The sequence below is a fragment of the Octopus bimaculoides genome, chromosome Z (assembly GCF_046866305.1).
Source record: "Octopus bimaculoides isolate indiv1 chromosome Z, ASM4686630v1, whole genome shotgun sequence".
In the NCBI taxonomy this organism is placed as follows: Eukaryota; Metazoa; Mollusca; class Cephalopoda; order Octopoda; family Octopodidae; genus Octopus; species Octopus bimaculoides.
The window spans coordinates 7875623-7903572 of record NC_142944.1 but is presented as its reverse complement, the minus strand read 5'-3'; the positions used below and the strand labels follow the sequence as shown (position 1 = coordinate 7903572).

Genomic DNA, 27950 nt, shown 5'->3' with positions numbered 1-27950 from the left:
TGGGGGACAGACACACACATACGATATATATATACATACACACACACACACACTTACATGACAGGCTTCTTTCATTTTTCTGTCTACCAAGTTTATAATTCTATTAATTCTCCAAGGAGAGTTCTTGCTAAATGCTTCTTATAAAAGAATATTTCTTTGTAGCAGTTTCATGTGTCAAATGCATGCATGCATTCTTGTCTTTCATAAAGTCTGTTGCCATTAAGACTGCATTCAAACACAAATTTTAATGTCTTGGGAGGTTAAAATACAATAATCTCAACTTGTTTGTTTAACTCTGAGTCAACTATGACTAAGCAACATTTTATGACCAAAAGGCATTCCAGCTTTCTTTGATCAACTCTTTTTTCATTGGCACTGAGCTTCTAGAAAATGCACACAAATGGAGCGATGGCATTATAAGGGTGGTGTTCTAAAAGCAGTAAGGAAATAAAATTCAATACTGTGTGGCACCTTGGGCAAGTGTCTTCTACTGAAGCCCCAGGCCGACCAAAGCCTTGTGAGTGGATTTAGTAGATGGAAACCGAAAGAAGCCTGTTATAGATGTATATCTATGTGTGTGTGTGTGTGTCTGTGCTTGTCCCCCTCGCCCACCAGCGTTGGTGTGTTTATGTCCCCATAACTTAGTGGTTCGACAAAAGAGACCAATAGAATAAATACTAGGCCTAAAAAAAAGTTCTGGAGTTGATTTGTTTGACTAAGATTCTTCAAGGGGATGCTCCAGCATGACTGCAGTCAAATGAGTGAAACAAGTAAAAGAATGGGGAGGGAGCTTAACAGCAATTTTTAGCAAATTTCAAAGAGAAGGGGAGATAATTTTATAAATTAAATTTCTCAAAATTTATTTTCATGCTTAGAGTAAAAGAGTTTGATCTTTGCAGACAAGGGACAAATGTGATACGTTTTAAAAGTCTATTTCATCTCATCAGGATAGTGTAGCCTAACCAAGCTTGTTTAGCTAAGTTGACAAAGAATTTTTTCAGATATACAAAGAGCATTACAATGATTTTTTTTGATTAGCATAATTTCCATGACTAAAAGAAAGAAAGAAAAAATCAAACAGGCCAATGACAAAGTCAAGGGGCAACAGGATTATTTCCATATTTATTCTTGATATATTTATCAGAGTAAGCACATAAATGCGAAACAAAGTGGGGAAAAAATAGTACTCAAATACCAGAGGTAGAGTAATATGCTTTATCAAAAAGCAGCAAAAATATTACAAAAACTGTTACTCAGAGTTTCACGTTGACATTCATCAAAACTGTCTGACAAATGTGAAACTGAGTAACACTTCTTAATAAATAAATATATATATATATATATATATACACATATAGGCAGATTCAGAGTCAAATATGCTGCTCGCTGTTGTGTACATTACAAGAGAATAACTCTTCTCTTTTATGATGGCAATGTGTTCATAACATACTAGGCTCATAGGCACACAAAATTCTGGGACACCAGTGTTTCAACATGTGTCTCATCAGCCAGAAGTAGCAGCAGATCTAATCCAAGACAAAGTTACTGGCTTTGTTTAGACTTTCAGCAAACAAATTGTTTGCTCAGTGACGCTTTATTATCTGCCAACCTATAAAAAATATTTATTTGCACTGTGTACAGCAAGATCTGGAACAATTATTCACATGTTTATTCTTAACATGTCCGGCAGATTCAAACACAAAATATGCTGGTCACTGTAGTGTGTGTCACAGGAGAATAACCCCTCTCACTTTTATAACAACAGTATGTTCCACACACTTGGTTCATTCAAGCACAACATTCTGAGACACTAGTGTTTTGGCATAGGGTTAGTCAGCTGGAAGCAGCACCCTTACTTTTGAGCCTAAACAAGACTCTGGCTTTGTTTATAATTTCAGTGAACAAGCTGTTTACTGACCAGTGCTGATACATGCTAACTATAAAAAAAAATTTTAAATAAATCATCTTTACTGTGTGCAGTGAGATCTGAAAATGATGATTAGCATATTTGCATTCAATTTGCATATTTTACATATTCTGCCTGGACATATTAACCCATTAAGTTCCACTGTCCTATAAATAGGACACTAAATGAGAATATTAAATAAGCTATATCACATTGTCTCAGTGTCCTATTTATAGGACACCGAGTATTTCCATTTCTACTTGAAGTAAAGGAGTTTTAATAATTATTTTTTTTCATTTTAACCTATTTTCAATCCTCTGTAAAAATTTAAGTACTCTGGGACTTAATGGGTTAAGAATAAATAAGCAAGCAATCATTTCAGATCTTATTGTACATGGTGAAAATATTTTTTTTTTAATATTGAATATCAGTCACAAGAAATTCTGAACTGAAATTTACTAAAAGAGAATCTAAAATGACATTTTCCGATATATCCTTTTAACCCTTGCTAGCACTGACAACAGACATTAGATGATGATGTAATTTGAGGGCAATTTCGCTGCCATTTTAGCAAGTCAGATGACCACAAGAAAGCCTTTCTAATTGATTCAATGATTCCAGAATTGCTTAGAATCATACATAAAACTTGAAATATAACCATCTTACAGTATGGATAGTAAGATGCACTGCAAATTAAATAATTTATGGGACATGAATAATCTTTCTTTCTTTTTTCTTTACTTTTTTTCAGTTGTTGGACTGAAGCTATACTGGGACACTATCTTGAACTCCAGTACTAATTTCAAGCCTGGTACTTATTCTATCATTCTTTCTGGCCAAACTGCTAAGTTATGGAGAAGTAAACATCAATACTGATTGTCAAGCAGTGGTGGAGGGACAAACAGATACAAAGACACCTATACATTTATTTATATATATGTATAGGCTTCCATACAGCTTTGGTCTACCTAATTTACTCACAAGGCATTGATTGGCCCTGGGCTATGGTAAAATATACTTGCCCAAGATGCTGTGTAGCAGGGCTGAACCAGAAACCATCTGGTTGCAAAATGAGCTTTTCAACCAAACCATTTGCCTATTCCACTCCCCACCACCACCACCACCACCACCACCAATGCTGAAAAACATTGAACATGTGTTACCACCTGGCAGACATGTAGCCTTCTTCTCCACTTCCATCTTTTTTAGGTTTTAAACCCTTTTTGTTGTATTTCTGTAGAATCACACTAACTTTGTTTCAGTTACTTTTTGAAAGTAAATTTTAAGAACTATCATTAAGGTGCAGGAGTGGCTGTGTAGTAAGTAGCTTGCTTACCAACCACATGGTTCCAGGTTCAGTCCCACTGTGTGGCACCTTGGGTGTCTTCTACTATAGCCTCGGGCTGACCAAAACCTTGAGTGGATTTGGTAAACAGAAACTGAAAGAAGCCCGTCATATGTGTGTGTGTGTGCGTGTGTGTTTGTCCCCCTACCATCGCTTGACAACCGATGTTGGTGTGTTTACATCCCTATAACTTAGCGGTTCAGCAAAAGCAACCGCTAGAACAAGTACCAGGCTTACAGAGAATAAGTCCTGGGGTTGATTTGTTCAACTAAAGGTGGTGCTCTAGCGTGGCCTCAGTCAAATGACAAACATATTTTAAAAAAAAAAAAGGCAGTGATCTGGCAGAATCGTTAGCATTCTGGGCGAAATGCTGAGCAGTATTTCGTCCGTTTTTACATTCTGAGTTCAAATTTCACCGTGGTCAATTTTGCCTTTTATCCTTTCAAGGTAGATAAAATAAGTACCAGTTGAGTACTGGGTTGATGTAATTGACTATCCCCCTCCCCCAAATTTCAGGCCTTGTGCGTATAGCAGAAAGGATTATTAAACTGGTGTTAGAAACAAATTAACATGACATTTTCTATAGGCGTAGGAGTGGCTGTGTGGTAAGTAGTTTGCCTACCAACTACATGGTTCTGGGTTCAGTCCCACTGCGTGGTACCTTGGGAAAGTGGCTTCTACTATAGCCTCGGGCCAACCAAAGCCTTGTGTGTGGATTTGGTAGACGGAAACTGAAAGAAGCCTGTTGTATGTATGTGTGTGTGTATATATATATATATATATGTATGTGTGTATATGTTTGTGTGTGTGTCTTTGTCCCCCCAACATCACTTGACAACCGATGCTGGTGTGTTTACGTCCCCGTAACTTAGTGGTTCGGCAAAAGTGACCGATAGAATAAGTACTAGGCTTCCAAAGAATAAGTCCTGGGGTTGATTTGCTCGACTAAAGGCGGTGCTCCAGCATGACCACAGTCAAATGACTGAAACAAGTAAAAGAGTAAAAGACAGGTTTAAATTTAGATCGCTTTCAAACAGATTTTGTGTCTTAGATCCAAGGGTGGTCTTAGTCAGGTTTGTATCAAGAGGGTTAATTCCATTACAAGTTTTCTCTCCAACATCAATACAATATAGCACCAATACACGCACGCCCATTCTCAAATTAAGTCGCATGTTCATACCATGCACAGTTATTTCTCCTGCATACATCAGCTGTTTTTCATTCATTTGTGCTTTGTCTCTCTATCTTCTAATTAACTTTAAATGTCCAATGAATTGTACTTGCACTGATTTCTTGTTAGGCACTGCACCGTTTCTGCATTTAGTTGCCCATGTCCCCATACCGTGCAATATCATCAGCTCTGTCAACACTAAACTACAATTCTACACAAAAATACTGAATGGCCTTTTAATTTCTAATATGATAGGTTGTCAAATAATGCATTATTCAAATTAAATAACTCATTTTATCCAATTGCAATGCTGAAGGACTCCTGCTTGTGTAGCATGGTGCAGAGTCCTGTTGCCAGAGATAGGGTCTTCCAACAGCCACCCTCTTGACCCAGGGCAGCACTACCTCCTCTAGGCACTTGATGTAAGCCTCTGTGTTGAATCTGAGGTTGTGTGGGAAGATGAATGGAAGCTTAACATCACCATCACAAGTAATCACTCCAAACACCATATAAGGAATTGTAAAGGAAGAAGCAGCGCAAGGAGAGACCCAACAACAACTTCTTCCACCACTGAGACAACAAATGCTCTCCACCCCACCCTCAGACACACCTACCCCCACCCTCGTGCCTGTTTGCAATTGAACTTGTGGATCCCTCAAGTCACATTCGACTAAACATAGTCACAAGTTCACACAAGCGCAAATCATTCTCGAACCCGAGAGACTGCCCACAACTATATATATATATATATATATATATATATACACAAACATACATACAATGATCTGTACCAATCTTTGGTTATTTCTTTATTTAAATAATGGTTTTGAAGTACAATTTTCTAGGACATCATATCCCTCCCTCAAACAATTAAATCAAAATGTCTAATTTTAATCTAAGCTATCCCTTTCATATTCCAACAATACATCTGAATATTTTTTACATATTTTCATAGCATTTATAGTTCTTTCTTTACTCCCAGAAAAAAACAATCATAAAGTCTGATTGCAAAAAAAACGAAAAACAAAAGTTTTTCAGATATCTGTCTATAGCCACTGTGTTTATAAGCGCCCTATCTAAGTCACCTGAATAACAAAGTATGTATTTGCTCATAAGAACTACCACAACAGACTTTAGAGCTGGTTGTGCTAAATTCTACAGTTACCTAAGCCATCTGTTGCCAAATTTCTCATATTTCTGTCTTCTCTCAGCCTCACTAAGTACGATATATATTTCACCAATACTGATTTTCAAGGCAAAACACTGGATCAATAGAATAATAAATTTATTAAAAAAAAAAAAATACTTTAAGCAATTAATGAGAGTATTCAAAGAATCCTGTATATTATATTGAAACAACATTTTGTAATTAGAATTTAACACTTGTTCCAACGGGATTTTTTTTTTTTTTTTTTTTTGCTAAAAGCATTAACTAATGCATCAGTAGAATAGTGGTTAAGATTGTTGCTGTTTTTAGTTTAGAAATAAACTTTACTAATCTGAATTTAGATTGGTAAACATATGTTAATACATAAAGTCAGTGATGATGAGTGGAGATCAAAACTTTAACAAGACATTAAATGTTTTAATCTCTTCAAATAAGGTTAATGATATAAAAAAAATTATCATCTTCATTACAGGGCTCTGCTAAGCCATCAATCCACTTTGCCAGGGTCTTCTTTGTGAGGGTGTCATGTTTCTGCTCCATAGAGGAGAATGGAGAAGACCAATGCATTGTAGATGCGGAGCTTTGTCTTCTGGGAGACAGAACAATGGTGCCACCAATGCTTCCACAAAATGATGAGAAGAACATTAAATAGTACCATCATATTTCCAACCTCATAGCCATCCACAGCAAGAACTGGTACAGACACATCCTCTGCCACCTGCCAAATCATCTTATCAGAAGAGCCTTATTCTCATTTGATGCAGCAGCTGCAGGTTGGAAGAGGCCCTATGGCAGACTCCGTGCCATATAAGCTGGACATGATTAAAGAAGATCTTGATGTCATCTTGGAGGATGCTGAGTGGCTGGCACAGGACTGCCAGTGATAGGAAGCACTGGTGTACCTGGTCAGCTCTACACACAATGACGCTTCTAGGACCACTAACCTGGGATGACCCCAAGTCCCATCAAGTAAGAGCATGAAGCAACAGAATCTTCATTATAACTATCTCGCACATTTAACCCTTTAGCATTTAACTGGTCGTGTCCAGTCCAAATAGTAACTGGTTTTATATTCAAACCAACCAAGTCTGACCAGGTCTAGCCTACCAGGAAATGTCTTTAAATTAACCTATCACACCATCAAAATCTCAAAAGCTACAGGATAGTATACAATTAATTGCAAACAATGTGAATAAACGAGCATTACATTTGATAAAGTTATCTGAATATTAAAGGGTCAATCCATTAGAATTTAAACTGGCCATATGCTAAACATTCTATTTGTTTTATGTTCAAACTGGCCAAATCTGGCCTACCAGGCAATATATTTCTAAAACTAAACAATCACATCATCAAAATCTCAAAGCTCTGAGATAATGCACGATTAATTCAAAACAGCATGAATAAATAAGCATTACATTTGACAAAATAATCTGGATGTTCCACAGTTAAACATTTTAGAATAAGTTTGATTGTTTTGATTTATCAAAAGAAAATATTTCTAACAAATAATAAAGTTTAGATAATCTTCACCACAAATAAAAACATCTAAGAAAATCTGCCACACCACCAAACCATTTGTTGCAATCATGCAACAAAACTATTGTCTGGATGACGAAACAGAAAGAGAAAAAATACAACTCATACTACAGTAAAAAATATCCTAAAACAATATTAAGCAGTGCTCACTAAAAATTTCATTAAAAAATTAATCATTAATCAATATTTAAATCAACATTTCTGACTATCAGAGTTAATGTCAGTTTCACATTAAAATTAATGAATTTGGATATGTTTGTATTGTGTCGAGTTAAAAACAAATCTGATATTGCAGAATGCTGACTCTTCATATTTTTCAGTCGTTGGACTGTGGGCCATGCTGGGGCACAGCCTTGATGGGTTTTAATTAAATGAATTAACACTAGTACTTATTTTGACCCTTTTGTTACCATATTTCTGTTGAGATGCTCTGTGTTTCTTTCAATTAATTTAAATATAACAAAGAATTTAGTAAAATAACTTAGTTATCATAAAACTAGTGTTAGGAACATAAATTTGTGACTAAGGTTTGGTGGAAGATTTTAATTCAAAACTTATGAAAACAAGACATTTGTACTACAGAGCCAGAGGTGATTTCAGCCAGGTTGGTATTGAAAGGGTTAAAGTTTGACACTTATTCTATTAGTCACTTTTACTGAACTGTTAAGTTACAGGAATGTAAGCAAACCAACAACTGTGGTCAAGTGGTGGTGTGAGACAAGCACAGGCAGGCGCGCGCGCGCGCACGCACGCACACGCACGCACGCGAAGGGAACTGAGTTCAGAATATAAAGACCCAGAAGAAAATGATAAATCAGTTCTGATGAATCTTTACATTCTCAGCTCAAATGTGCTAACTCACTGCTTTAATAATCCTTTCCAGTACAGGAACAAGGCCTGAAATTTTGGGAGAGGGAATGGGGAGTGCTAGAGCCAGTGACATCAACCCGAGTGCTCAACTGGTATTCATTCCATCAACCCTGAAAGGATGAAAGGCAAAGTCAACCTCAGTGAAATTTGAGCTCAGGACATAAAGACAAACGAAATGCCACTCAGCATTTTGTCCAGCATGCTAATGGTTCCGCCCGCTTGCTGCCTTAACTCACTGCTTTGATAATAATAATAATAATGATAATAATTGTGCCTGTAATAACTGGTGCATTGGAAACTGTAAGCAAAGATATAGACAAATGGTTGAAGGAGATTGGAATAGAATGTCCCTGTAGAGCTTCTGTAGAAAGTTTGCCACTTAAGGACAGGAAGGATTATCAGGAGGGTTCTAAGCACTTGAAAGACTATTGAAAGCTTGAGGATACTTAAGGTTACAGGTAGTAACTGTCTACCCACAGAAACCCTACCAGGGATAAGAACAGACCAGAGTCAAATCATCAATAATAATTCTTTCTAATTTTTGGTACAAGGCTAGCAAATTTGGGGTAGAGGGAGAGGACTTGTCGATTACATTGACCCCAAAGTCCAACTGGTACTTATCTTAACTCCAAAAGGATGAAAAGAAAAGGATTTGACTCAAGAATGTAAAGATGATGAAAAACCACCAAGCATTTTGTCCAGTGTGCTAACAATTCTGTCAGCTCACTGCCATAATAATAATAATAATAATAATAATAATAAGAGCACTTAGAGAGCGCAAACCTCCACCAGGGCAACACCAACATCCTCTCAACAATTAGCCAGAGATGATTTTTAAAATGAGAATAACTGAAATAAACTCAACTGCTCTCAAAAATGAGAATACTAATAATGAACCCGACCGATCTCAAAAATTAAGTAAAAAAAACAAAAATAATTCAGAATCGTTGCCTGGTGCCGGGTTGATCCCAAAACCTAATCAGTTTGTGCCAGTCACAAGGCCAAACATCTTGGAAGTTTCATCCAAATCCACCCAGTGGTTCTTGAGATATCTTGTCCAGGGACAAACAAACACGACTGATAACAATACCTCCGCCTTAGTGAAGGCAATAATAATTAAACAAATAGTTACTGAAGGAGACAGAGGCTCTTCTTGAGTTGCTAGACATGTTCTTTATCACCACACAAATCAAAATATTAGTCATAAGTGAAAGAGAAAAACTTATGGAGAAACTACAATGAAGGTGGTTGTTATTGCACCATATTTATTCTATTATTCAAGAACATACTCATAAAGATTTTTGATACTATATAGCTTGTATGACTGATGGAGGAAACTTATCGACACCCAGGCACAATGCAAATACATAAAGAGGTGGGGTTGTTGTTGAGAGAAAGAAAATATTAGAAGGGACTGGAAAAGAGCCAGTTTAGAAAGTTTTGTAATTCATCAGGTTTTTTTTGAATTCTGATCATATGCAAACTCATTATATATAGCTTGACAGATTCAACCATCTATCCATCTTCTCTACCTTCTAGAGGGGTCATGGGTGGGGAGAGTCCTCAGGTACCTCTTCCGTTGGGTCCTTTCAGAAGTAACCATCATTAGACTTTCCTGCTGGGTTTCCAAACACGAACAACTGAACTATGGATATTCTCCAACCATCTTATTCCTAGTTTATCCCCAAGTCTCCTGCCAGTTGTGGGGCTAGTCCTCTGGCACTTTCTCCATAGGGTCCTACCAGAAACAACCATCATCACACTTTCCAGCTGGATTCCAAAACGTGACCAACTTAGACTATGGATATTATCCGACCATTTCATCCTTGGTTTACCCCAACATCTCCTCTCAGCTGGTTTGACTTGAAGAATCCGTCTTGCAATTCTTCCCTGCAACATTCTAATCACTTGTTTGAATTATCTGAGCTGTGACTTTCCAAAGTGGAGAAGTAGTGGCTTGGCCTGGAGAGACTCCCCAATCTCTGAACCACACACCCTATCCAGTAATGTTACTCCAGATATCCTTTAGAGAAATCCAATTTTGGTCACTTGTATTCATGAACATACTTTTTCAGTCATTACCCGACATTCATGAAATCAAACTAGTTCGTAACTTTTGTAATGTTAGTATATGATAGTTCAAAATTTTAATAGGAAGGCCATTCAGTCATAAAAACTCTGCCAAATACAGACACAGAAGTCTGGTGCAGGCTCTTCCCTGGCCAGTTCCTGTCAAACCATCCAACCCATGCCAGAATGGAAGGTGGACGTTGAATGATGATGAGGAGGATGATGGATTAAGAAGCATACCAAACAAAATTAAGTTTCATCACCAGAGAAAACAGTAAAAAAAAAAAGTGAGCTAATGAAGAAGCCTCTACACAATCATTAAACCTGCTAGAAACAGCAGCTAAATCTCTCTGAAGTCACTTACCTTTTATTATAATTTTCTTTTTTACTTGTTTCAGTCAATGAACAACTATGTTGGGGCACCAACATGAGTTTTGTTGAACAAATCAACCCCAGTACTTATTCTACCAATTTCATTTGAACTGCCAAGTTATGAGGAAGTAAATAAACCAACCCATTGTCAAACAATGGAGCAGGGAAGAGAGGGAGACAAACATAAACGTGTGTGTGTGTGTGTGTGTTTGTGTGTGTGTATATATATAACATATGCACACATACAGTGAGCCTTCACACAATTTCAAACTATCAAATCCACTCACAAAGACATTGGTGAGCCCAGCGTTATAATAGGAGACACTTGCTCCAAGATGCCACACATTGGGACTGAACTGAAAACCACGTGGTTGCAAAGCGAGACCACACACCCAGACTTGTCACTTGCAAGCACGTATTACTGCGTAGTACGTGCCATGGTTTTGCTAAATTATTTTAGGGTCCCTCTGTTAGTCATGAGCTTTACCATTTTCTTCAGTTCTTCCACTTTTGATCCAACAGAACAAAGGTCTGCTACTATAGCCCCAGGACAAACAATGCCGTGTGAGTGTATGTGTGTCAGTGATGTCAGTGTGTGGGTGATGTGTGCGCACGGGCGGGGGCGATGGTGTGGGCATGATGTGTGTGATGGTGTCTTTATGTCTATGTTTGTCCCTCCACCACCACCACTTGACAACTAATATTAGTTTGTTTTTACATCCTTGTAACTTAGCAGTTTGGCAAAAGAAACAGAATAAGTGCCAGACTAAAAAACAAAAAAAAAAATATGTACTGGGGTAGAGTTGTGAAATAAAACCATTCAAGGCAGTGCTCCAGCATGGCAACAGTCCAATGACTGAAATGAGTAAAAAAAATTAAGAAAAAAAAGACAGACCAAGAAATAGAGTTTAAGAAAACTTCCAATGAGGCATATATATATATATATATATATATATATAAATATATATATATATATATATTATAATAATAATAATGGAACAGTTATTATGAAGCATTGTATAGAATATATTGAATAAAGGATCGTAGGTAAGGCCAGAACAATGCAAAGTAAATGTGAAGTAAAATCACACCTGCAACATTCGTTAATTTCTTGAGGATGGACTCATAACCCTGAAATATTGAATGCAAGGTAAGTCTACATTAATTCATATATTTGTTTTCTTGTGATTTGCCTTACTTTTACTTTGCATTGTTCTGGCCTTACCCATGATCCTTTATATATATATATACATAGGTTTCAAATTTTGACACAAGGTCACCAATTTTGGGGGAAGAGGGCAAGTTGATTACACTGACCCCAATGCACAACTGGTACTACTTATATTTGGCCCCAGGAGGATGAAAGGCAAAGTCAACCTCAGCGGAACTTGAACTCAGAGCATAAAGATGGATGAAATGCTGCTAAGCATTTTTTGCCTAACGTGCTAACAATTCTGCCAGCTTGACACCATCAATTTGACAGCTATGTTATTAACAAACAAAAAAAAAAAGGAAAAGAAAAAAAAAAAATCAACTTAATATCGGTATATCAACTGCTGTAAGTTTTCACCTCTCTATACACAAAACATTTCTCAGTATACAAAATATTATGAGGATAATTGGAACATATGTCAGACTATTATTTCCAAAATAATTTTTATTTTAAAATCAATGAAAAACAAAAACATCCCAAAACAAAAAGTCTTTTTTTTTTCTCAAAGTTATTTGCATAAACCATCTATCTATTAACTGATTCTAAATATCTACCTATTAACTGATTCTTACTCATTACAATAAAATTAAAATTGTGTATAAGGATGATCAATTTTTTTTAATGTTTTTTTTTTCTAGAATCTTTTTAGTTAGGAGACATTGTCCACAACTGTTTTTCAGGACCTCAAAGATTTGTGGTGGAAAGGGAAGACAATATTCTCAAACTGTAAACCTGGCCCAAAAGCTTACAACAGGAGTGGACTAAAGTTCCAGTATTGAAAGTATTAAACTAGGTAATAAATTAAGACTGCCACCCCAGTAAGCCATGGCAGAATTTGAACTTGGAACCCCAAAAGCAAAATATCACACTGCAAGGCAGTCAATCTGACATTCATTCTTACAATTCCATTAATCCACTGCTCTGGATCAGTAAATTTTTTATTGATCCTAGAAAGGATCAATAAAAGCAAAGTTAACCTGTGCTTGAGAAGACCTGTTGAGTCGAGTAAAAATCGCTGTCATGGCTGATGCCAGTGCCGCCTGACTGGTTCCCATGCTGCTGGTACATAAAAGCACCGTTCGAGCATGACTAATACCAGTGTTGCCTGATGGCTCACATGCCGGTGGCACGTAAAAAGCACCATTGGAGCATGGTCGATGCCAGTGCTCCCTGACTGGCTCCCATGCCAGTGGTGCATAAAAAAGGCACCCACTGCACTATCAGAGTTGGTGTTAGGAAGGGCATCCAGCTGTAGATGCACGGATGTAGTCCTCAGTCAAACCGTCCAACCCATGCCAGCATGGATAGCGGACATTAAATGACGATGAACCTCAGTGGAATTTGAACTTGAAACACAAGTGCCAATTTCCTACCTTACGGTATGGTATATTCCTAAATTGATGTCACTATGATTCTTGTCAAACCACTTTATGTAATTATGTTAAGGATCCCAGTACACCAGTAAATTTCCCCCTTCATAACATTCCAAGCAAACATTAATATTTGTTTTAATTCAAATGCTATGCAATTTCTCAACATAACTAACTCAGTGGTTTCATTTTCAAGCACGGACATGTTTAGTCATAGGACTAAAATAATTTGAAATATTAATTTAAGGTTGGCCAACCAGTATGTTGTACTAGTGTTTTTTTTTTCTCTCTCTTTTTTTATCCCCTCCCTACCAGTTTTTGGTATGTAGGTATTTAATGTCTTGCAGAAGACAAACTACTTAAATAGTAGAACTATGATGTCTGTCCTCACAAGACAGTTCAACAAAATCTTAAAAAGTAGAGCTTAGCATCAAATTTAAGAAGCATAAATTAAGTCATTTTGATTGTATCCAGAGTTTGTTGACACTAGCTAAAGCTGGTTTAAATCAACAAGATGACAAAATTTCCTTTACAGAAAAAAAAAGAAAAAAAAAAAAAAAAAAGAAGACTTGTTTATATACTTACATCTTACATATACAAATATACCAACATGTAGTGGGAAACGTGTAAATTAAATAAGTTATCAAAGTCTTTTTGTTTCAATCTTATTTGCACACAACAATTTTAAAACTAGCATCTATTCAACAATAATTTACCATCTTGTGAAGAAGCTACCTGATTTTGTTAAACCAATCGTTTCATATGAATTAAATTCAAGAGTTAACAATATCTTAGTCCCAAAGTTGTTTCCCCGTTCCAAGCTACATGAATGGGCATACCTTTCATGTAATATTTTTGGTGGATCTCCAGCTGTCACAGTGTACTACTAGTGTTCTTGGCAAAGCATGACAAATATTTTTTGATAGTAGAAAGGCACCAGATCATGTGTTTTGCTAACGAGAATTTACAAAGGAACTTTGAAATTGCAATAAAAAAAAAAAAATCTCCATGACTTACTGAAGCACAATTAGTTTTGTTTGTTGGTGTGAGGAGGAAAGGTAATAATATCCAAAGCTCTGTTTTTAGGTTCTTTTTAAATGGGTGAGACTAATGGAATTCTAATAAATTTTTAATACGTCCACAGCTCAGTGGATATGGAGTAGATATAAGCAAAGAAAAATATTCAATTTGAATGAGGTTTTCAGAGAAGGTAGTGAAATAAAGAATAGAACTAAGTTCCTTGAATATCTTCAGGCTTTTGTGGTTCACAAGCTGTCGTGGAATACAATTCAACAACAGGTTGATATTTGCAGAGAGAAATTAAAAAATGAAAGAGAGAGAGAGGGGCTTGCTTAATATATATGTGCAGATAATATCATTGGTACTGTCTGAGAGTTTCCCATGGTTAACAATGCAATTTCGATGACAATTCCCATGACAAAACTGCATTGACTGAATGTGTTCCTAATGTGCACAAATTAGAGAATAACTAGCTTCCACAAGGATGCACAATCATATTGAAAGATCTGAAACTAGTGTGTGTGTGTGTGTGTGTGTGTGTGTGTGTGAATCATCCACTTATCCGTGTGGGAAGGGACGATGAATAGGTGTCCTATGAGACACTGATTATGTTTTCATGTGGAAACAATGTAGGTGTACACACACACACGTAAACCTTTCATTTAGTCATGTACATGAAATGAAATGTAACATTTGGAGCAGTAGGCAGTAATACTTGATGCAAAGTCCACATTCTAATGATTTGGTCTACATTGTCTTTTTAATTTGCTTCACACACCACCATGTCCTCAACACTTACTACAAGCTCTGAAATTACAATTTTCCTCACTAGCTGTTAAACAAGGTATGATTAACCAAATATTTCTAATTCTTAACTATTATGTCCTTCAATTAAGAAAAAGAAAAAAAAACTTTAACCTTTCATTTTATGAATTTGTAGTATTGTAGGTATGTCGAAAAGTTGACTCTTTTTGAGAGACCATATTCCTTATGAAATACTTCAATTAGTTTTTGACGAAAAGAAAAGACTTTGGAAAGATTTAGTAAGTTCTTTATTACTAAAGCTGCTGTTTAAAACATAACATGTTCTTATATATAATTAAAATAAGCTTTAAGTTAAATATGATCACTTTATTATGGACAGTTTACGACCACAGAAGCAAGGGATTGGTGGTCTCAAATAAAATAATTATAAGAAGGTTGAAAAGTGTTCAGATGACAAATGAAATGCTTCTAAATAAAACATCTGGATTCCAAAAACTTCAGTAGTTAAGGAAAGCATAAAGCAGTAGTTTGATTGAGCCTAACAGAAATTCAAAAGCTGACATGAAACCACCTATCATACTATGAAAATTTTATTTGCCTTTTAAAAATGAAAGTACTGAATAGAATAACGCTTCGTATTTCTTTTGACTTTATTCTCCAGGTTCAAATTTTGGTCAACTTTGCTTTTCACCTTTTTGGGACTGAGGGGGGGGAAGAAGGGGGGGGGGCAGAGCACTCTAAGACAGAGGAGCAGAGGAATTGTATGAACATCAGATTGGATGTGTTTACAGTATTTCTCCTAGATTTTTGCATTCTGAGTTCAAATCCATGAGCTCACGGAAAAAGGGTGGAAGCACATCCCCTAAAATTTTGTGGTAGGCAGTGAAAATGCTTTTGAACATCCTCCTGAAAAACTTAATTGCCAAAAGGAACAAGCCTCGAAACAGTTTTGAACTTACTTGAAACATTACTTTCCCATTATTGGATTGATCTGATTTTATTGATGTACAAATATAATAATAATTATTATTATACCCGTGTTTGTTTTGTTATGACTGGGGGAAAAAAAAAAAGTCAACTTAGATTATAAAAACATTTTGGACTTGGGTTTGTGTCCTCTAAGCAAATTTTGTTCCCGCACTTATGTTGAAATTCTATCCTGCCCTACACGGGTGGTAGATTTAATTCTTCACCTCATTCAACACCACCAACTGGAATGTGCAGAGACCAGTGTTGCCAGCATTCAGGCCAGGTCTTCCTCCCTCCTGCCCGCCCACTAGTGTCAGAAGCTCTATAAAGAGTCATGGACATTGCTTTCCCCTCCTGGCATAAAGACAATTTAATTTTTTTTAAATTAAAACATTTCCAATTTTATGCAAGAGTCTTCCATTAAGTTTGTGATAAGAAACATGAAAAACAAAATTTATTACAAAAAAAAAAAAAAAAAAAAATCAACATACCTGGATTGTTGGCTTCCTCCTCGAGTCGTTGTACTTGGGAACAGTCTGAAGCACTCTGTTCAAGAACTTGGGCAATAAATTTAACTTGAATGGGTGATAACCGTTTCAGCAATGAATACAAGGCCACTGTTTGCTCGCATTCACTCCAACTCTGAAACCAACTTGATATAGTTTTTACTTGATCTTTAAACATATTATTGGACTTCATAATGTCAAGTTTACAGCCGTCTACACTCCTCCGCTTCTTTCTCTATGTTTATTTGCATTCATATGCAAGTTTTGCCAGTGAGTGAATGAGCGAAATATAGAAATAGGGCAAAAAAGAACGACTAGAAATATCAGAAATAGACAATTTATGAAAAATAAACATTGAATGTTTATGACATCGTTCTTTCTGTATATATAAATATATACGTTCTTTAAATGCTTTTGTAATGGCTGAATATGAAAATATTTGTTTTACGTTGATAATCCTGAAGAATGTTTGATGAAATTAAAATCTAGAAAGAGGTATCCGCATTCAAATCGCTCCACACCTCAGCTGTTGAAGACGACGACAAACAGAGACGAGTAGTTCAGGACATCAGAGAAACAGCAGCAGCAGCAGAAATGAAAAGGAAAAAATATATATATATATATATAAAATAAAGCTAATTTAGTAACAGATAAAGTAAATAAGAAGTAACATAAAACTACAAAAAACAAAAGACATTTATATAGCTCCTCATTGCACGTCTAAATATGTGTGTATGTAAAGATATATACTTAGAGAGAGAGAGAGAGAAAGGCAGCAAGCAAAGATGAAAAAAAAAAAAAAAAAACATAGTTGCACTCACCATTCATATGATGACATTTGAAGTCTATTCAATTTGCTAATGGACAAGTATATTATATAGGTAGACGAAAATAAAATGCAATAGAAACAATTTATAAACACGAGACTACGTAAATACCCCATCACAACCCAAAGGCGGACTACGAAACTAAGGAAATTTAGTTTGAAGTGGTAGCTCTGCTTCCAATATTACGGATGCTTTTATACATATTATACATATATATATATATATATATATGGCACTCTGGTATATATATATATATATATATATATATATATATATATATATATGTGTGTGTGTGTATATATATACATACATACAAATGCGTATGATTTTGCTTGCTTTCCTCTTGCTCAGCGCTCACGCACAAACGCGCGCACGCACGCACACACGCTCAGAAATGTGCAGTGATACAAATGGGGGGAGAAATTGTTTCTACACAGAAGGAAACCGAAATATAAATCTTAAACAAAACAAGAATTGTGAAGGAAGAAGCAGCGCAAAGAGAGACCCAACAACTTCTCCCACCACTGAGACAACAAATGCTCTCCACCACCACCCGACACACACCTACCCCACCCTCGTGCCTGTTTGCAATTAAACTTGTGGATCCCCTCAAGTCACATTCGACTAAACATAGTCACTTACAAGTCCACACAAGCTCAAATCATTCTCGAACCCGAGAGACTGCCCACAACTATATATATATATATATATATATATATATATATATATATACATACATATACATATATATATATACATACACGCACACGCATATACATATATACATACACGCACACACGCATATACATACATATACATATATATACATACACGCATATACATACATATATATACATACACGCACACGCATATACATATATATATATATATACATACACGCATACACACACACATATGCTTTTACTTGTTTTGGTCATTGGACTGCGGCCATGAAGTACTGCCTCAAAGGGTTTAGTCGAACAAATCGACTGTAGTACATGATTTTTTTTTCAAGTCTGGTATTTATTCACTAGGTCACTTATGCCAAACCGTTACGTTACGGTGGGGTGGGGATTTCAATACAAACACAACGATTCAAACACACACACACACACACACACGTATATGCATACATACACGAGCGACAGGCTTCTTTCACTTACCGTCTACCAAATCCAGAAACAGGGATTTGGTCGACCCGGGCCTATAGCAGAAGACACTCGCCCAAGGGGCGGCACAGTGACTCCTAAGGCTGGGAAGTAAGCCATACATGTATGTATATATATATGTATGTATATATATATGTATGTATATATATATATATATGTATATTATTACATACATACAACCAAAACAAAACGGTGACAATTAAACACGCACAACTATACATAATACACGAGCTGTCACTGGTGTTATATCATCCACCCCGCTGACTTTGTTTACCCACAAAACTTTTTAAATTATATTTTTGGGAGGTAGATGAAATTTTGCACAGAAATACTTTTTCGAGAGTATATATTACGTAATGTTACTGCTTCGAATATAAATGTGAAAAACGAAACAAAGTGAAAAAGTGCTCCAGTTACGGAAATTGTTCGGAAACAAGGTCGATAAAGAAAAAGAAGAATGAATAGGAACTCCACCAAAAAAAAATTTGTTAGTAAATTTAATCAACATAATCGTATTCTACACCCTCGAAGACATACCTGTGCAATATTTCATTAGGCAAAAAAAAAAAAAAAAAAACCCACATATTTTTCTGAAAGTTACGTAAAAGCAATAATAGAAGTGAGAGGACGGGGAACAAGCAAGTTGTAAGTAAGTTCTAAGTAAACCTTATGTATGTGTGACACATCCTCTCATTAGCGATGTGTAATAAAACTTAGCTCTTGCCCATATTTGCATAAACGTATTTAGTGAAAGGGGAAAAAGTTAAAATATTTGATTGCGTTTGAGAATGTTTTCAAAGATCTGACAAAATATATATATATATAATTATACATATGTACACACACGCGCACGCACTTAATGACAGGTAGAAGTTCTAGAATAACTCAAGGGCCGAGAGTTTCGTGTTTTAGTACTTATCAATGAACGAAACTCTCTAGCTTTTAGTTAACTTAGAATGAGGAACTGGATAATGAGGTAAATTCGTGGGACGGAATAGTCAAGGTGGATGTAGCAGGTGTAAGGGGGTCTGCCCGAGAATAATTATTGCGTGCTGACGGACCCGGAGAACCTGTGTATGTAGAAGATTATGACTACGAGTGGTGGGTAAAAAAAAAAGAAAAGACACCAGCACAATGCCGGAAAGGTGCCACACAGTGGGATTGAACACGTTTATATTTTAAAGAAATATAATATAGACATTTTGAAAAAAATAATTGTGTTGTAAAGTTGGCTGCAAAGAGTAATGTAAACGGTGTTACTACAGGTTCAATGAAATCGCTCGGAGGTGGGGGGGGGGCGAATGGCTTCATTTCATCTTTCATTATATAAATCCATTCCTTTCATTCGTTTTTTTATTTTTTTGAGGGGTGGTTGTCCCCACCTTATGCTGTCCCCTATATGTAAGGCCTTCATGGCCAATTTCATAAAATAAAGAAGCTTGTTTCCCAATCACATGGATCCATGTTCAGTCCCACTGTGTGGCACCTTGAGCAAATGTCTACTATAGCCTCGAGCCGACCAAACCCTTATGAGTGGATTTGGTAGAAAGAAGCCCCTCGTGTGTGTGTGTGTGTGTGTGTGTGTGCGCGCGTGCGCGCGCACGCACACATAGGGTGCGAGGGGTAAATTGTCGCCATTTTATATTTTTAATTTCGTGTATGCACAATGTTTGCTTTTTATTTTGTCACCTACACAGTATGGTAGGGTCTGTTGGGCACCGTCTGTGAGAAAAACAGCACTATGACGCAATTCACTCTGCCAGAAATTTGAAAATGACACTGTATTTCTTGGCATTCGCGCCAGAAGCTCCAATACTAACATTTCACAGTGCGGAGGATTCGGAAAGAGCTGGATGAGTCTAATGGTGATTACGAAGGTATGGCAGCTCGGACAACTCACTCTGATCATTCTAAGAAAAGAACTCCTGAATTTCTTGGTGAGATCTAGGCCATGATTGACAACGATCCCTCCAAGTCAATCAGGTCCATTGACAAGGACATGGAAGTGTCTCAGTTTCTTATCTGGCAGGTAGCACATGAAAACATTCAGTATTCCTCATACAAGATGAGAAAGGGCCAATTTTTATCCCAAGCTATCAAGGACAAGAGGAAAGACTATGCTACAAATCTTCTGAACAAGTTCAAGCATCCCCTACAACCGAACATGCTTTCGTTTTTCTCAAACAAGAAACATTTCTGCCAGGATCAGATGATGAACACACAGAACAACTGTTGGCTTGCTGTGTACCCAAAACATGTACCGAGAGTGATAGAAATCAAACATCCAGTCAACATCATGGTGTTTGGAATGATCACTAGTTATGGTGACGTTATGACTCCATTCATCTTCCCACATGGCCTCAGACTCAACATGGAGGCCTACATCAAATGTTTAGAGGGGGTAGTGCTGCCCTAGGTGGGCAACAGGACTCTGCACCATGCTACACAAGCAGGAGAACCCAGTCATGGCTGCCAGACAATTTCTACAACCACATCACCCCTAACATCTGGCCACCTAACTTCCCAGACTGCAACCCCCTTGATTATTATGTGTGGGGCACAGTTGAGCGAGAGACCAACAAAACTCCTTGTAACACCAAAGATGAACTGAAGGCAAGGATTATGGCAGCATTCACCAACTTAAAGGAGACCATCCAGAAGAGTGGCAGGAGATTCTTAAGTTGTCTGGAGGTCATGGTTGAAACCAATGGCGATTCCATTGAAAAAATTTACTCTTTAGTATTTCAAGATATTTTTATGTAATTTTGGTAAATATATCAGTTAAAATGAGATGTCAGTTATATTTTCATTTTTGTGTAATTTAGATGACAATATACCTCATCATCATCATTATCGTTTAACGTTCACTCTCCATGCTGGCATGGATTGGATGGTTTGGCTGAGAACTGGCATGCCGGGAGGCTGCACCAGGCACCAATCTGATTTAACAAGGTTTCTATAGCTGGATGCCCTACCTAATGCCAATCACTCCAAAAGTGTAGTGGGTGCTTTTTACATGCCACCGGCATGGGAACCAGTCAGGTGGCACTGGCATTGGCCATGCTCGAGTGGTGCTTTTTACGTGCCACCGGCACCAGCATATATATATCATTAATCTTCTCCATTAATCTTTAAAATATATCCTACATGTACCCTGGAATTTCTGGATGTGGATCCAACGATGAATGCAATGTATCGCTGATGATGCCTGATAGCCATAAGTGGTGAACGTGCTCCGCAGACACACTACCTGGGACTTACCTTGAAACAAGCTTTGGATAATGCTTGTAACACCTTATTTCTTTAACTTTAAATTCGGTGTGTGTGTGTGTGTGTGTGTATGTGTGTGTAATAAAAAAAATAATAAATAAATGCACCCTTTTAAAGCCTAGCCAGGCTCAGGGGCCCGGTTTCCCGGTTTCAATAGCGTATGTGTTCCCCAGCTGGACAGGACGCCAGTCCATCGCAGCGTTACTCATTTTTGCCAGCTGAGTGGACTGGAGCAACGCAAAATGAAGTGTTTTGCTCAAGAACACAATGTGTCGCCCGGTCCAGGAATTGAAACCACAATCTTACGATCATGGTACTGACACCCTAACCACTAAGCCATGCACTAGAATGAAAAACACAAGCAAGGGATAAAAATATTAAGAATTTAATAAACTTGGGAAAGTACAGAACAAGAAGTAAGCCTAAAATAAAAGGAAAGAGTTTAAAATACTGTAGGTAAATATAAAATTCAATAAAAATAATCTGATGCTTTATCATAAATTCCCACATATCAAATAAGAATTGTTTTAAGATCTTTGAAATAGAGATTAATTCTTGTTTATTATTAATACAATGTTTTAAAGATGATCTTTATTTTCTTTCATTATGATTAACTCTATGACATCTACATTTATTTGAGGGAAACTTAGATTTACGTAAGAGGGAAATGAACTGACAAACAGTTAACTAACTAAAAATTAAAACTAAAAGTAAACTAAAACAAGAGCACTCAGAGAGCACAAACCTCCGCCAAGGCAACACCAATGTCCTCTCAACGATTAGCCAGAGATGATTTTTTTTAAATGAGAATATCTGAAATAAATTCGACTGCTCTCAAATGAGAATACTAAAAATGAACCCAACCACTCTCAAAAATTAGGGAAAGAAACCAGAAAAATAATCCAGAATCCTTGTCCAGTACTGGATTGATCTCAAAATTTAATCAGTTCGTGTCAGTGCTGACGCAAAACATCCCTTAAAGCTTCATCCGAATCCATCCGTCATATATATATGACGGGCTTCTTTCAGTTTCCGTCTACCAAATCCACCCACAAGGCCTTGTTCAACCTGTGGCTATGGTAGAAGACACCTGCCCAAGGTGCCACGCAGTGGGACTGAACCCGGAACCATGTTGTTGGTAAGCAAACTACTTACCACACAGCCACTCCTTGAACAAATGTAGCTTACCACTGGTCCATCATATTGGACAAAACCGAATTAAGATTGAACTAAAACTGAATTAGTTGTAAAGCATTAAATTGACCGCGAGTGAGTAAAGGTTGACCTTAAGAATATTATTCACATACTGCCGTGTGTGAATATGCATGCATCTATCCATGTGTGTGTGTCTTTGTGTTTGTGTCCCCCACCCCATCACTACTTGACAACCAGTGTCAGTGTGTTTATGTCCCCATAACTTAGCAGGTCAGCAAAAGAGACCAATAGAATAAGTACTAGGCTTATAAAGAATAAGTCCTGGGGTCGATTTGCCTGACTAAAAACCCTTGAAGGTGGTGCTCCAGTATGGCTGCAGTCTAATGGCTGAAACAAGTAAAAGAATAAAAGGATATATATATATATAGGCATAGGAGTGGCTGTGTGGTAAGTAGCTTGCTTACCAACCACATGGTTCTGGCAAAAGAGACCGATAGAATAAGTACTAGGCTTCCAAAGAATAAGTCCTGGGGTCAATTTGCTTGACTAAAGGCAGTGCTCCAGCATGGCCACAGTCAAAAGACTGAAACAAGTAAAAGAGTAAAACAGTATATACTTACGTTTTGAGTTTTTTATTTCCTTTTTGCATCACCAAACCTACACAAACACACACACATGTGCACACATACATACACGTTTCACTTAAGCATACTAATGCTAAAAACCTGGTGTCAGAACTTGAGTGAGCGAGTGAGTGGGAGAGTGAGTGAGAAAGTGAGAGAGTGAGTAAATGAGAGAGTCAAATACACTCTCATATTCTTCTTTTGTTATTTTGTCATTTGATCAGAGCCATTCTGGGACACGCCTGCAACTATTTCAGTCATATTGGCTCCAGTACTCGTACTCATTCATTCTGATACTTTATCAATTTCAAATTATCAGATAGTAAGATGTAAAGGGACACACCACAGAAAAGGTGGGTTTCTAGATCAGCATAAGCACATAAAAAGGAGTGTATATACATCAGGCTTTTGCACAGTTTCTGCCTCTTAGATTCCACAATTCATTTGGGCCAACCTAAGGTTACTGTAGAATACAATTCTCCAAAACATCCAATGAGATTTTTATATCCTTGGTTGCGGATATATGATCTTAACAAAGCAGCGGTAAAGCAATGTATTCACAGACATGACTTCTGACTACCAACATGCAATACTCCAATGCCTTCCTTCTGTCTCAATGAGTCCACCTTGTTATCACAACATCTCCCCTTTTGAGACTGACTTCCACTAGAAGTGAATAAATATTTTTTTTCTTTCGCACAACATCTCCCTTTTAGAGATTTACTTCCCTCAAGCTTAATATTTTTTTTTATTTTGGAACTACCTCTAACAATTCTGTTTTCTTTTTCTTGTACTGGTACACCTTGGTTTCATGATTTCCTGCAGAGTTGGCACATCAAAAATATCATAAAGAACTTCCATGGGTACTTCTTTTCTTGTAACCCTTTCTTCAGCAAACCTTTTCTGCTGATTCATGTGTCTTTTATGTTCCCATTTTGAACCTTTCCCCACATACGTCATTTTACCAATCTGTTTTATTATTTCACTATCTTCCCAATCTCCTTTTTCTATTTCTGTAAAACTCTGAAAAACACCTTATCACCAGTTTCTAAATACTTGGTCATATTTTTAGTTTTTTTCCCCAGTTTTTGTTTTTCTTCCAAGTAATAATTTGTCAAAAACTGACTTAATTTTTCTTGCAAACAACAGTTCCGCAGGCGACATGCCTGAAAGGGTATTTAGGTTTAGCGTTACACAGTAAACTCTCAGGAATTGTTGCAATGCTACATCATCCACTACCTCATTTCTGGATTTCCTTGGTGTCTTTTTGAACATGTCCACAAAGCGTTCAGCTAGTTTGTATGATCTTGGATAATAAGGAGTGATATATTCAATTGAGAACATCTTGCAAAATTTCTTAAATTCACTCGCAGTAAATTGTGTACCGTTATGGAGATTATGGTGTCTAGAACACCATGCCTTGCAAAAAGTCCTCGTGGAAAATCCATTGTTACCGTGGAGGTTGGTTTTCTACATTTACACATTTCTGACCGTTTTGTAAAGCCAACTACCACTATTAGATAATATGATCCATTTAATGGTCCTGCAAAGTTTATGTGTAGCCTAGTCCATGGAATATCAGTCTTGGGCCAAGGTTGAAATTTTCTAGGAGGTCATTTTACTGCAGGATTTTCCCAACTTCTCAATATCTAGATCCATTTTCAGCCAGTAAACACAACTCCTCGTAAGTGACTTCATCTTAGAAATTCCTGGATTCCAGCATGGAATTCCTTTAACATCTCATTTTGTAGTTAGACAGGCATTACTACCCTCTGTGCATACATAAGCACATTATTACATATTGAATACAAGTTCGAAACTGTATTTCATCCAGCAACACATTTTTTTTTTATTTGTTTCTTCTGATCTCACTATTTTTCCATTTTCATGATAAACTCATCCATCTCTGCTTCAATTTTTATTTCCTTTAATGTGATAGGCAATTCATTCACAATGTTGCACAATATACCTTTTATATCATTTTCAGCTCTTAACGCTGCTAGCACAGTGTCTTCTAGTATTTTGGCATTAACCTTGACAAACCATCTGTATGTCCCAATTTTTCAGATGGCAAATACTCCATCTTGAAATCTTAATTCAGAAGGATTGTACTCCAGCGCTGCAATCTGTTAGCTGTATAATACATTTTTAAATCTCTAAACAACAGTAGTATTATTCCCTTCATGGGACTGTCACATTAAATTGACAGCATACAACTACTTCAACGTATCACTACTGCAAGAAATGTATTATTTCTAATTTTGAAATCAGTGAATGTATTTCACTAGAATTATAATATGTTTACAAGAGCTTGACAGGCATCTTCGACTAGCAGGACATGCTACTCCAGACTGATGACGAGCAAAGACTCAGAAACATGTCTCTGGATGCAGGCTTAGCTAGGTGGAGGTACTTGTCTCCCCCTTGCAAACATAAGTACACAGGAAATGTGTCAAGGCCGACAGGAAGCGGTGCAGCTTCCTAGGGCTAACCAACAGTAGTATTATTCCCTTCAGGGGACTGTCACATTAAGTTGACAGCATATAACTACTTCTAAAACTTTAGGTTCAATAAGGTTTGCACAGCACCTCACAGACCCTATCCACTCTACTGACATGATCCAAAGACAAAACCAGGGCAAGATATTCAGTGCCAACGTGAGTTGCAGGCTCAGGAATGTGGGAGCACCACCATATCAATTCCAACGCCATTCCCTGCACATCTGGTTTTATATCAAAATGACCTTCTCCTAGAGACATGCTTTAGAAAAAAACTGAGGAGTGCCACACTCCCAGTAACCTTTCACCATACCAGACACCAACCCAAAATTTCTGAAGGCATGTACTATTTCTAGATAGTCATCGAACCTACACTTAGTTCATCCATCACTTTAATAGGTCATGCTTTTAGTACTAGGCGACCTGGCCATTCACGAAACCTCGCAAATGACCTTACAGACATACACTCCAAGACGTGGCAATAGTTTAACAGATGTCTGACCACTAAGTAAGAATTTCTAGGGAGAGCTGAAAAGCAGGAGACCTTTAGAGAAGAAACCCACCCACCCCTCATTCAAGTATTTCAGCCCTTAACACCTTACAAAGTAAAAGGGCCAGACTGTACCTGGTCATGATTCCTAGATATTTCCCTGCTTCAACATTTTGTTATTTCTTTATTGCCCACAAGGGACTAAACATAGAGGTGACAAACAAGGACGGACAAAGGGATTAAGTCGATTACATCGACCTCAGTGAGTAACTGGTACTTAATTTATCGACCTCGAAAGAATGAAAGGCAAAGTCGACCTCGGCGGAATTTGAACTCAGAATGTAACGGCAGACGAAATACCGCTAAGCATTTCGCCCAGTGTGCTAACGTTTCTGCCAACTCGCCACCTTCGTAAAGTAAAGACAGAAAGTGTACAAGTATTTTGCTTTGTCTAGAGAGAGTCATTATGCCAATATTAATATTCCACATTTTGTGCTACTGTCTACATTTTAACACTTCTGAACGGTTAAGGCGCCCCACTTAAAATAAAGAATTCAAAGATAGATTCCAAGAGTGGATAAAATATATACAATCCATAACTGTTAGTCTAATAAAATATATTTTGTCGGACTAACGATTATGGGTTAAATATAGAGTGTATTTGTATATGTGCGCACGCATCTTTATTGATTGTAGGACGATATGTTTAGGCTGAACAAGCCAATGAAGCAAAACTACAAAGCCCTATCGACTGAACTCATTTTGAATCAAGGAAGCTTGGTCACATGACTTAAAAGAAATAGAAACCATATCATTTGTGCCATACTCTGCTGCCTGGACAAACACATTAGACAATGTAATCCTATAACAGGGTGGATCAGTCACAGCTGAATTACTTCTGATCATTAATAGGCCAGCAAAATTAGGACTGACAACATACATGCATAACACACAGATAACACACACACACAGCTAACAGTCAACTATTTTGATAATTAAAAAAAAAAACCATACACATGTACATACAGGTACAAATAAGATGACTGTATGACTAAGAAGTCCACTTTGCCAACATGCGATTCTCGGTTCGATCTCATTGCACTGAATATGTATGTGTGTGTGTGTACGCGTAATTAACACTGAAATATAACTTCACAGGATAAGAAAATTTCACGTTTAAATGGTTTCTGAAAGACATCAATGAATAAAAAGACCTAAAAATACCTCAATCGGAACACTGATGTATTAAATATCTTGATATATAAAATGTACTTAACCAACAACCAGTTCACAAGACTAGAAGTACTCTTTCGTTTCAAACGTAAAGGATTTTATAAAGAAAAATTACAACGAAAAGACAAAAAAATACTCCACTTCGTACTAACAAATGAAAGAGTGTTGTTTCAAACCAGTAGAGTATAATTTAGTTAGACATGTCAAATAACATACAACATAAATTTTTGATTAACATGGATATTTTGTTGTGTCTGAGAAGAGTCATTCTGCCTTAATGTCTTAATATGTAATACACTCACCAGTTCGATTTCCACTCGTTTATTATTAATTATATATTTTTAGTATATTACTTGTATATTTCGTTTTTGTATTTGATTTGCAAGATTCTTTAAAATCTG

At 36.9% G+C, this 27950-nt stretch overlaps 1 protein-coding gene and 1 long non-coding RNA gene across 7 annotated transcripts in view; one reads left to right on the top strand and one right to left on the bottom strand.

Moving 5' to 3' along the window:
- LOC106877587 (protein Smaug homolog 1) overlaps positions 1-27950 on the bottom strand; it is a 137449-nt gene that overhangs the window by 78467 nt on the left and 31032 nt on the right. For 4 of the 6 annotated variants that reach the window (XR_016244815.1, XM_089365478.1, XM_089365480.1 and 1 more), the window contains one exon: positions 16270-16810. Coding sequence is in view for 5 of the 6 variants with exons in the window: in XM_089365478.1 (XP_089221604.1) it covers positions 16270-16477 (208 nt within the window). In the remaining variant the exon portion in view is untranslated. Of the gene's footprint in view, positions 1-16269; positions 16811-17105; positions 17305-27950 lie in introns of those variants that run through there. The other 2 variants (XM_089365482.1, XM_089365479.1) reach the window with 2 other exon arrangements.
- The window catches only part of LOC149132126 (uncharacterized), a 59699-nt gene continuing 44011 nt past the window's right edge, over positions 12263-27950 (top strand). Inside the window, exon 1 of the long non-coding RNA XR_016244816.1 lies at positions 12263-14888. This is a non-coding gene — a long non-coding RNA (uncharacterized LOC149132126). The remainder of the gene's footprint in view (positions 14889-27950) is intronic.